General features: G+C 41.9%; 1 protein-coding gene across 1 annotated transcript; it reads left to right on the top strand.

The window, feature by feature from the left end:
• Positions 1-117: 117 nt before the first annotated feature.
• On the top strand, positions 118-7,062 carry znf711 (ZFX family zinc finger ZNF711). Its single transcript, XM_086024223.1, has 8 exons — positions 118-513; positions 1,479-1,557; positions 1,641-1,753; positions 3,279-4,106; positions 4,187-4,333; positions 4,410-4,586; positions 4,714-4,848; positions 4,955-7,062. The coding sequence occupies exons 3-8, from the start codon at positions 1,675-1,677 to the stop codon at positions 6,133-6,135; spliced, it is 2,547 nt and encodes an 848-aa protein (XP_085880349.1). The 5' UTR covers positions 118-513; positions 1,479-1,557; positions 1,641-1,674; the 3' UTR covers positions 6,136-7,062.
• The last annotated feature ends 5,283 nt before the right edge of the window (positions 7,063-12,345 follow it).

Below are 12,345 nucleotides of genomic sequence, written 5' to 3'. Positions count from 1 at the left end.
TTCTTTGTCTGTTTGCATCATATGCTAACAAAGTTCCAATGTTGAGTTGCTGCAGTAGCAGGACGTTGTCGTTTCCTGGGTGTGGATGACTAAAAATGCTACCACACCCATCGTCACAAAATGGCCTACAGGCCTCATCTGTGTATACTAAAAGTCCGAGTAGATAATTCGGATTTTTTTCAAGGATTCGCGTGGCAATACCTACGTTTCGTTCGCCAGCATAGTGCGCATATTGTGTTCCCATTAATAGAATGCCTGTTAGTGTAACTACTCTCTTATGCATGACGCAAATAGTAAGGGATCAGCGGTAAACGAGGCCACGCATTGTCTGCCCCCCGCCCTCCCTCTGCTTGTCAGGAAGCAAGCTGATTGGCCGAGGCCTAGCAAAGAGTGCCCGGGGATCCAAAACTGCAGGCCGCACTTAGCTTACCGTCAAAAATAAACCAAAAACAATAATAGACAAAACTGAGGAGGGGGAGAAACACCAAAAGACTCAGAAGACGGCGTTATCAGGTAAATTTACTTTGGACCAATCCGAATGGAATGTGGTTTAATTCGCAAGGGCCCAGTCGGCCGTAGCGGGCCTCTTTGAGCCTTGTGGAAAAAACAACACGGACATAATGCGGCACAGGCGGCGCCACCTAGCTTAGCAGGCTAGCTAGCCAGACGGGCGGTCGCGGGGCGCGTAGTTTCGAGAAAACCTCCAACTGATACATTGCGACACATTAGTTATCGATTTATTGGTCATCCTTGTATCGATACAAACGTTTCAATTGATAATGTGTGCTTTTTAAAGTCTCTAACAAGCGAAGACATTTAGCCGCGATGCTAAAACAAAATGGCGCTGGGTGGAACAGTTGTAGCTCGTTTGCTAGTTAGCTCCGCTGGGTGGGAAGCAAGCGGTAGCCAGCCTTCCGGAAAACATTGCAGTCTGCAGTACATGAAGTATGGCCAACCTCTGTGCACATTTACATATCACAATAGAATTATGGCTACACTCTCACATGCAGGAGTTACGGGAAAATATGCACGTTAAACGCTGCACTTTAGATAAAGCGTACTTTTTTTGTATTGAGCAGTGATGTGACGACAGTGCATTTCCTCTCACTGATAACATGCAGGAGGACTCCCCCAGTGGCAGCACTGGCGGGCTTGTCCTGCCCACCTAACAGGGGCAGCTCGCTTTCCCCAACTGAGCACTCGCCATCAGGCTCAACTAGCTCCAGGTGTACAGTTAAATACACCCAAGTTAAAGGCGCCTGTAGTACTATTGGTTGGCAGAGGACGGAGCCAGTGGTCAACAACATGCCATCCCACTGCCCTAGTGCACTACAGTGTGGTTCATGTAAAGTAATTACCTCTGCAGCATACATGGTCTTTCAAGGATATTGAATTGGAAAATACAATATTACTACTATTGATCTCAACACATTGCACTGTTATTGTGGCAACTAATGGTTGGGCTTTGTTTTTACCAGAGGGATCAATTGTATTGGTGGGAAGAAGCACGTCTAATATGCCGTTTTTATTTTAAGGTTCTTCGCATCAAATGTGAAGGTATTTATATATATTTTTTGTTTTTATGCTGTATGACTAATTATATACACACACGTGTGATGCTCACGATTTATACCTTATAGTTTTCAGGCTGTTTTCTTTTTCCTGGGGTTAAATATGGACCAAGGAGGCGGTGTGTTGGAGTTACACACACAGGAGCTGAAGATGCCCCATGCTATGATCATGCAGGACCTTGGTAGGTGGTGACATGTATTTAATTAAGTGTTGTCGCAAGTCTTTGTGGAGCACAAATTGTCACAGTTATAAATCTCAAGTCTGCTTTATAGATCACTTTAAAAACAACCACAGCTACATACAAAAGTGCTGTACATAAAGTAAAAAAACAACATCATCCAATAACAAAGACAGTTAAAACAATAAGTTAATGACATCAAAAGAGTAAACACAATAAAACACTAAAACAATGCTGAGGCTCATGTTGAGTTGAACACCATAGAAGAAAAAATGTGTTTAAAAGACGAGTTTTAAAGATGGGCAGAAAAAACATAAATATATAAGCAATTAAATACTCTCTGATTTCTCTACCCCTTCATGAAAGCCCATTGATTATCTTTTGCGTTTAGTCAAAAGAAAATGTTTGCTAACATCTGCGTTAAATTTGGAAAACAAATGATCAGTAGTTTTCCCTATTTTCTCACATATTACAGCAACTTAATTATAATCCATTTATGGAGGGGGGGGATCATAGTTTAATGTATTATCCCAAAAAAACTATTTGCAGTTGAAGTGGTTGAACCTGAAGCAGCCTCGGAATTGTATATCACACTATTAACTCATTCACTGCCATTGACGAATTTATTTGTCTTTTCACAGTCTAGCCATTCAATCCCAAATAAAATTGTATTTTATTGTAATAAACAATAATTGGAAAGTCATTTTTTTCTCTGTGAATTTCAAAAGAAAAATAGATATTTACCAGGTTAATGACTGGTAGAATTATCAATTAAAAAAATATTCAATAGTGACACATGGTTCAATATTAATGATGGCCCAGGGCCAGTAAACCGTTGTATCGGGCCACTACCTACCATCAGATGCTGGCCTGACCAGGGCACTTACTCACCAAATGTTTTCAGATGCAGAAAATGTCCCAAGAGCGCATTTATGGATTTCGACTAAAGACTTTTATTCCAGAAAAAAATAGCTGAAACACAATGTTATAATGACGCAAGAAACAAACACAACTGCTTGACCAGGTATAGGGGCATGAATGAAGGTAAGCATCATTTTGCTACCTTAGGCTGGTCCAATCGCTGCTAGCCTTAATGTAGTCATGCGAGCGGCAGCAGGACAACGAAATGGCAGCGAGGAACAAAGGTAGCGATGTAAAGTAAAGCTTCATCGCCAAATTATTAAATCCAATAATGCATGGACAACAACTGTACGCAAATGAGGATTTTATTCTGAGGACAAGTTGTATGGAAAATGGATGGATGGATATTTACTATATAAGTCTAAGCAGAAGTTAGCCATGCTTAAATTATGTTAAAAGCAATAAACATGCGTTTGATTTTAACCATGAATGAGAAGAGGAACTAAACACTGTCAGTGATGCACCTCACAGCACAGTAAACTTTTTTTTAACTTTAGCCCAGCTCCACATTTTATGAGTTTTATGGCGTTCAAGATTTGAGGTGCCACTGTATTTCCTCTGTCATACGTGTGACCTGTCCTCCAAGTAATGTCTCTCATTTTAACAGTTGCAGGGATGGGTGGCTTGGCACACATTGACGGCGATCACATTGTGGTGTCTGTTCCCGAGGGCATGCTTCTTTCTGACGTGATGACGGACGAGGGCATCCTCCTGGAGCATGGCCTGGAGGTGGAGGGCCTGGAGACTCAGGTTGTCGAAGGCCTGGAAACCGAAGTTGTCGAAGGTTTGCACACAGATGTGGAGGGTCTGGAGGCAGAGGTGGTTGAAGGGCTACAGACACAAGTGGTTGAGCTGGAGGCTCAGGTTGTGGAAGGTCTTGAAGGAGAGGTGGAGGTGGAGGGTCTCGAGGCACATGTGGTCGAGGGACTGGAAACGGAAGTTGATGTGGAGGACCTGGAAGCTCATGTTGTTGAAGGCCTTGAAGAGGAGGTGGAAGTGGAGGGCTTGGAAGCAGAAGTTGTGGAGGGTCTGGAGGTGGACGTAGAAAGCCTGCAGTCTCAGGACGTAGACGGTCACGAAATAGGCAACGAGGACATGGTGCACTCAGAACATAGTGTGATCATGCCGGACAACATCCTGGGAACAGAGGTTGCAATAGAGGCGGCGTTGGAACACCACCATGTGTTAACCTCGGACCTTATCCAGGATGCCAACCACCATGATGACATGTCGGACCAGGTGTTTGTAGCAGAGCTTCTTTCGGACCACCAGGATAACACTCTGGACCATCAACTTGTAGCAGAGGGTTTGATGGTGACAGAGGCCAATGCAGAGACCATCATCCACCAGCAACTTCCATCTGAGGCCGTTCCCCTGCAGATGGATGAGGATGACGACGGGAGAAGCAGCTCTGAAGATTACCTCATGATCTCCCGTAAGATCGTCTTCCATCTCCGACAGTGTTACTACTTGTGTCTGTCAACTTTTTTGAGGTTTAATCTTATTGCTCTTTAGTGGATGAGGTGGGAGAGAAGCTGGACATAGGAGACACCCCTCTTGAGATTAGCACTGAGGTGATGGAAGACAAAGAGTGCAAGGAAGACGCCGCCGCGGAAGTCATCAAAGTCTACATTTTCAAAGCTGAGGCAGACGACGATTTGGGCAAGTCGCTAAACCAGTATTGCATGGGTTGTTATGTGTGAGTATTAAAAATTAACCCCCGCCCCTGTTTTTCCAGGTGGGACAGAGGTGATAACTGAGGATGATTACCAAAATGGCCACCCTGACCTTGAAGCTGCCTCATCTGGAAGACTCGGAGTTGGCCGTGACAAGATGGTCTACATGGCAGTCAAGAAGCAGCCCAAAATCGAAGAGGACGATGACGAGGACAGTGATGAGGATGATGATGACATCAGTATGTTCTTGTGGCATTGTCTCAAAAGCGTTGTGTGCATTTTCATTAACTGGGCTGTAAATATCAAATAGATTCAGCCGTAGGCGTGGCATGACTGTGTTAATGAGTCTATACTGGGTTTGTGCAGGTAAGACTATAGATCAAGTCAAGAATGGCACAGCAACCCCATTTCTACAAATCCGAGAAGGTTTACCCACGAACCGTGTCCTCAAACCCAAAGCCAAGAAAAAGAAGAAAGGGGACACTCGGCAGTGTCAAACTGGTAAGAGCTGTATGCACCTCCTCTTACGGGCTTTTTGATATTGTAACACTTGGCACGCTTGACGACTGGCGAAATAAATGTGAGTTTGCTCAACTGCCTCTTTCAGCTGTCATCATCGGGCCAGATGGCATGCCCCTGACAGTTTACCCGTGCCACATATGCGGAAAGAAGTTCCGCTCTCGAGGCTTCCTAAAATGCCACATGAAAAACCACCCGGACCACCTCCTAAAGAAGAAGTACCAGTGTACAGACTGCGACTTTACCACCAACAAAAAGATCAGTTTCCACAACCATTTGGAGAGTCACAAGCTGCTGAGCCACAACAGCGAGCGCTCCCCGGAATACACAGAGTATGCTCGGCGCTATCACGAGTCCAGCCCGCTGGGCTCTGACAAACTCATCGTCAAGGACCGTGAGCCCAAGCTCCATCACTGCAAGTACTGCGACTACGAGACTGCAGAGCAAGGCCTGCTCAATCGCCACCTGCTGGCCGTGCACAGTAAGAACTTTGCACACGTGTGCGTCGAGTGCGCCAAAGGCTTTCGCCACCCGTCCGAGCTGAAGAAGCACATGCGGACCCACACGGGCGAGAAGCCCTATCACTGTCCGCACTGCGAGTTCCGCTGCGCGGATCAGTCTAACCTTAAGACTCACATCAAGAGCAAGCATGGCGCAGATCTGCCTTTCAAGTGCAGCCACTGCCCACAGGCGTACGCCGACGCGCGGGAACTCCAGCGTCACATAGAGATGGTGCAAGGCCACAAGACGCACCAGTGTCCGCATTGCGAGCACAAGAGCACCAACTCCAGTGACCTGAAACGACACATCATCTCCGTGCACACCAAGGACTTCCCCCACCAGTGCGACGTGTGTGAGAAAGGCTTTCACAGGCCTTCGGAGTTGAAGAAGCACGCCGAGACGCACAAGGGCAGCAAGGTGCACCAGTGCCGGCACTGTAACTTCAACGCCCCCGACACGTTCACCCTGAGTCGCCATATTCTTTCCCTGCACACCAAGGAACTTCCGTTTAAGTGCAAGCGCTGCCGGCGAGGCTTTCGGCAACCGGCGGAGCTGAAGAAGCACATGAAGACGCACAGCGGTAGGAAGGTTTATCAGTGCCAGTATTGTGAGTACAACAGTACGGACGCTTCAGGCTTCAAGCGCCACGTCATCTCCATTCACACCAAGGACTACCCCCACCGCTGTGACTACTGCACCAAGGGCTTCAGGAGGCCTTCAGAGAAGAGCCAGCACATAGCCAGACACCACAAAGACATGTTAATGTAACGTCATCACACTTAAGATCATCAGACCCCCCCGTAAATCTGTGTCACACACTCGGAGCTAATTTTAGTGTATTAAGAATTAAATGGTGTAGGCTGTTGAAGGCAACAACATTATATTCGCCGTTCTGTGTTGTAATGGGTGTAAAACTCCTCCTAATGCCAGAACACATTTTAGATGGGAGTGAAATCTTTAAAAAAAAAGAAAAAACATTATGACAAAAATATATATGACAGTGCGCACTGAGTGGGACAAGTGTAAATTGTGGTGTTTTTTTTTTTTTTTTTTTTTTTGGCTGAAAAAAAATCATGTAAGAACATATATTCAGGGTTTCAAATGTCTATATTTTTATACCCACTCAGCTGAAATGCTGCAGGAGAATAACTGTCTTGGAAAATGGAAAATGCCGGTTCATGAGCATCAGTTCAGTTTTTCTCCATACTACCAACTAGTATCTTTATTAATCAGTTTTTAGCGCGACATTTGTTTTCACTGCCATGTGATCCACCATTCTCAAGCTCCACAAAAGCGTTTTAGTGTTGTTGACATACACTAAGCACCTTAGCCCACAGTTTTATTCCCAACTTTTTACATTTCCCTCATTAATAATATGTGATATGACCACAATCATTTGAAAATTTATTAAAAGATAAGTCAGGTCTAACAAAAAAAAATATTAAGATGGTGCTACATATTGACAGGTTTGAATTGGATAACTGGTTAGCTTTGTGATCGCTAACTACTTGGTGGTTGCATGTGACGATAGATAAAGATACATAGTTTATGATGTTACCTATGACACATGTCTGCCCAGCTTGAAAAAACCGTTGCAATCATGCCTTACATCTGCTGGTCTTCTCCCTTAAGCACTGATGGACTCAGCCAATCTGAAATATTTTTTTTATTTTTTTTTTACTCAAACATACTGTATCAATACCATTCTCTCAGAGATTGAGGTTGAGTCAGTAGAAGGCACTTTAATAACTTGAATTATTATTTTTTGTATTTGAATTACATGTATGGGGTATATATATATATATATATATATATATATATATATATATATATATATATATATATATATATATATATATATATATATATATATATATATATATATATATATATATATATATATATATATATATATATATATATATATATATATATATATATATATATGGCATCAAAACCTTGTACCTCCAAAATAGTCACTTTTCAGGAGACCCCGAAAATGGCATGTTTGTTCAACCATTAGCATTGCATCATGGAAGAGAGCAAGATATTTTCAACACTTTCAATTGGTCAATAATTGGTAAAAATAACACACACGTTGACTGACCAAAAGTATCCATTTTTGCAAACATGAAATTCACCAAAATGTGACTTATAAGGTTTTGGCCCGATGCCAGCGATATATTAAAACCCCGGATAAATGAGTACACAGCCTTGTGAGTGTCTAAATGTATCTATACTAAGTGGGCACAATACAGTTGTTATGGAAAAGTGGTGGGTGAAACCATTTATTGTTCTGTTTCATGGCGAAGTGTTTGGGTTTTGTGTTTGGTTTGTGCTCACTAACAAGTTTCCCAGACCCTCATCCTGCAGTCCTTATACGTAAACCTAGCCCGATCCCAAATTTGGGATTAGTGTATACTCTTGTCAATGCTCATCATAATGGCATTAGTCTACAAAGTATGCACATATGCTGTCCCCATAAAATTGTGGTATATACTAAAATTCCTGCATTTCATGTACCTTAGTCTATATTTCCTTTCAAACTGATTGTGGATAAACTACTGGTGGGGAAGAAACCAAAATAAAAATATCTTTTTATGCCTCGTGTTCTTTCTTATAAAGACGGCTCAGATTTAATCATGTTGAAGTTCTGTGTCAACAGATTATTGCGACTGGTTAATCACCTGCTACATTTATCAGTGCAGGCTTCTAATGTAGAAAAGACCAAAATAGTACTATGTGGCGTTCAAACGATGCTTCTTTGGAAAATACTACAGTTGAACAATACAACCTCACAATAAACCACCATGTCATGTGAAATATCAATTCAGCATGTACTGCCAAGGATTGTCGCCTGTTTTGTGTGCGTGTGTTTTTTTTATTCCACTAACAAATCGATAACGCTGATGGCAAAGAGGAAAAGTGTGACGTCAACCACTGAATCCGGAAATGGTATCCCATATATTTTACATGCTAAGAAAGCTGAGACGTGTTCATATGCTGCATGCCAACACGGTTATCGAGTAATACCTAGAAAACGTCACTAGGTGACAGTATCGTTTTGCAAACTTACCCATAACCTCTCCATTTCATTTCTGCGGGGTCTTCAAACGGTGAGGAGTAATTAATTTTTTAGACTTTTATGACAAGTACAAGTGTTGAAATATACTTAAATGATTACATTTTATACATTTAGAAAGGTTAATGTTGGCGAGGGTTTGACTGGGACAAAAGAAATCACTTCTCATTGTTTCATGTGGCAAAAATGTCATTTGAAAGAGACGTGGAAGTAAACAAGCGTCACAAAGGATTGCGGTCAACTTGAGATTCCACTGTACCAAGGTCAGTCAAAATACAAGGCAGCTTTGAAAAAAAAAAAAAAAGATCCTCTGGGCAGCAAAAGAGGGCTTCAGTGACCTTCACTGTAGCTGTACCCTTGAGTTGGCCTATTGACCCCATGCTGCCCACCAGCCATCACAGCTGTTTGGGATAGTCCAATCTCAAGAGTTTCTTTCGCAATTAGAAAGATTAAAGTAAATGTAAAAAGTTGTCAAAAAAATAACAGAGTAACATGGCGGACTCTGTGCTGTGCAGCATCTTGAAACCTGAGTGGAAATGTTCATCCAAAAAAGATTTCAGATGAGTGTGCACCACTTTTCCCAGAATTTTTTAAAAATAAAAGGCATCTTGGAAATGGGTCTAAAATTTAACAGCACACCTTGATCAAGGCCAGGTTTCTTGAGTAGCTAGAATGACCCAGTAAATAGATGGTGTACAAAGGTCTTAAAAGCTGTAATGCATGACGCAAAGTAAAACTGAGACTAATGAGTTCACTCCAGTACCACGGACAAAGAAATGTAACAGCCTGTTCACTTTCCAAGAACATCTCTTGCATTTTGACGTGGTTGCCAATAGCAACCACCAAGGCTGCACTTATCAAGATGCCGGTCATAAATCCTCCCGTTATTTCTCAGCATCATCTCAGAGTTGAGCGCAAGAGACTGTCTTGCAAGGAAGCACCAAACCATGTCATGAGCTGCTGTGGCAACTCAATTATCTGCTTGTTTGGAGTCAGCAGAGCAGCAACCCCTACCCCCCCCTCCCCCACCCACACTTCAATGCCTCTGAGTAGGAGTGTCCAAACGCTTTCTGATGACAGTGGCATACAGAAAAGTCAAAGTACGCAAGGGCCACTTTGAAATTCTTCGACTTTTAATATACACGCTAAAAACAAAACATCAAGTCAATTAAATATTGTTTAGATATCATAGTTATTGAAGAAAATTATCTACGCCACAATTTTATGTTAAAGTTGATGTGGCGAATAGGCTAGGCACCCAAAGCGGACCTTGACATGATTCAGAAAGTGGAACAAACCATTTTTGATCCTGAAATTAATGTTTTTTCGTGGACGTAATGAAGAGAAATCGTGTTGCTATTTTAGTTGCAAATAGTTTCTTTGCTTCTTTAGAAAAGCGCCATATAAGGCCAAATTTTCTCCTAGTAGTACAGTGGTGCCTTGAGATAAGGGTTTAATTTATTACGTAAACATACTCATAACCCATACTAATAATTGCCTTGAATTAGACTGAAATGAATAGAAATGCTAACAATCTTTTCCAGCCGAGCAGTAAAAAAATCAATCAAAATTTGTAATGTGTTTTTAACTGCATTTGTATAATATTGTGCTTTAAAAAAACATGAAGTAATTGGATCATTGAAGTACAGTTTTTGCCAGATTTTTTGCTGTATTTCAACGGACATTGTGCTGATACTTCTGGTGTGCACGCCCTGGCCACCTGGGGGCAATATAATACAGCCATTCGGAAATACTGTACATGGAGCTCGTCTCAGCTCCTCCTTCAACTGTAGTAATATTAGTCGTTCTTCGCAGGGGACAAAGAATATATGCCTGTGAGTTTTGTTATATACATTTGTGTTGCTCCACTGTTTGTGTTCAATTATCCGCTGCGTAAAGGATTATAACACTGCAACACCAGTGCTTTTCATGACCTAATTTTTCATTTCCCATTTTGTGTTGGCATTAAGCTAGAATACTTTACGACAAGGCTTTGTGGTTGTTGTAAAAAAAAAACCACAATATGTAATCGTCTTTGTTTTATGTTTAGTTTGACAGTAACCTTGAGTGACCAAAGGCCACCATTATGAGATGGGAGTGGGAGATAAGCCAGTTGTGCGCAAAATTCCATGGCCAGCCCATTTATTTGATGCGTTTTACACATATCGGTGGTGGTGGTGATTAAAATGATGCACCTGCCGGGAGAAAATCCAGTAACACGTGCGGATGTGCAAGCAACTGTCCATAAGACGAAATATTTGGATTAGTCTGGACTGCATGTGATTCAGGGTCACGCTGCATCATATGTTTTTGCATATTACCGTGAACGGGAACAGCAGGGAGCTGGGACTTTCGCCATCAAGCCCTTTTTTTGGCAGTCATTCTTGACACATTCCACACCCTGAGCTGGCCCATTTAGCAAGAGTGGACCGATTCAGATTTTCTCAGACAAGGCCAAATTGCTTCCAAGTAGCCAGAGATTGGAAAGCCCGGTGGGAAATCACAATGCTACAGTGCTTAGAGTCGTGGAGGGTGGGGAAGTGGACGGGGGTACAGTCAGCAAAAAAATGAGCTGCCGATTACTCAAAAAAGACAACTATTGACTGGTAGGGCATCAGTCCGCCTGCATGTGTGTCACTCATGGTGGCTTTAGTTGTCTCCTCTGACTCCACATTTAGAAGTTATAACACATACACCAGCAATGTGCAAACTCTTTGTTGTGGGGTTGTGGGAGCAAATTGATTCATTCATTATGAGTATTGAAGAATGCTCCAAATGAAAAACTGGCAGGTGCTTGTGTGTTCCACATCTGGATATTTACCTTTATTATATTTTACTACACTAATATAATGTTATTGCCATATTTCAAAAAAGGTGCAGCTGTCTTAAAAAAAAAAAAAAAAAAATATATATATATATATATATATATATATATATATATATATATATATATATATATATATATATATATATATATATATATACTTCATGTGGTATTTCAATAATCTATTATTTCAAATACATTTTTAAATACAAAAATTACCCCGTCCTTAATGATTTTAATATGTTAGAACGGAGGAAGGAATTGAAATGAACGAATTATTCATGATATATTTGCAGAAAACTCATGCTATATAACCAAAATAAAATAAGTACTGTACAACAATGAAAATTTTTGTGCCACTAATTCAACGGCTGGGCGACACGGTGGTCGATTGGTTATCACGTCCCCCTCACAGTGCAGAGGTCGTAGGTTTGATTCCCGCCCCGACCTTTCTGTGTGGGGTTTGCACCCCGTTCCTCTGTGGGTTTTCTCCGGGTAGCCTACTCCGGTTTCCTCCCACATGCCAAAAACATGCATAGTAGGTTGATTGGACACTCTAAATTGCCCCTAGGTGTGATTGTGAGTGCGGATGTTTGTTAGTTTCTGTGTGCCCTGCGATTGGCCGGCAACCAATTCAGGGTGACCCCGCTTACTGCCCGAAGACAGCTGGGATAGGCTCCAGCATCCCCCTTGTCGCGTTATAGATAATGGCTCGATGGATGGATAATTCAACGGCATAGATACAGCACTGCATAATGCTCGCTAGATGTCACTGTAATCACATTTTTCTGGTACAACTCTCACCCCCATATGATCACGTCATTAGCTGCTTTTTTAATGTATTAAATTCATTTCATTTCCATTTTTGCAAACAATTAAGGTTTAGCATGATAAGTGTTTACCAATATCTTAAAACCTGTATTGACAGCATAGGTGTAGTGATAAAAATATCCAAGATTTAAACAGATACCATAGACAGCTCCTACCAATGTTCTGCCTCTGTGCCATGTCAATGCCAGTTTAGGGGCTTCGGAATCAGTTGTGCTCAGTGCTGGTCAATTTATCTTTTTTT

The sequence above is a fragment of the Filicampus tigris genome, chromosome 2 (genome assembly GCF_054856515.1).
Source record: "Filicampus tigris isolate MCC_2025a chromosome 2, RoL_Ftig_1.0, whole genome shotgun sequence".
NCBI classification, from domain to species: Eukaryota; Metazoa; Chordata; class Actinopteri; order Syngnathiformes; family Syngnathidae; genus Filicampus; species Filicampus tigris.
The sequence above is the reverse complement of the archived record's forward strand: the minus strand, read 5'-3'. Positions and strand labels throughout refer to the sequence as shown.

Bases quoted from the DNA above. Each gene is read 5' to 3' on its own strand.
- znf711 (XM_086024223.1), top strand. From the start codon at position 1,675: ATGGACCAAGGAGGCGGTGTGTTGGAGTTACACACACAGGAGCTGAAG. The intron at 4,334-4,409 runs GCAAGTCGCTAA...CTGTTTTTCCAG, and splicing joins TGAGGCAGACGACGATTTGG to GTGGGACAGAGGTGATAACT. The intron at 4,849-4,954 runs GTAAGAGCTGTA...TGCCTCTTTCAG, and splicing joins CACTCGGCAGTGTCAAACTG to CTGTCATCATCGGGCCAGAT.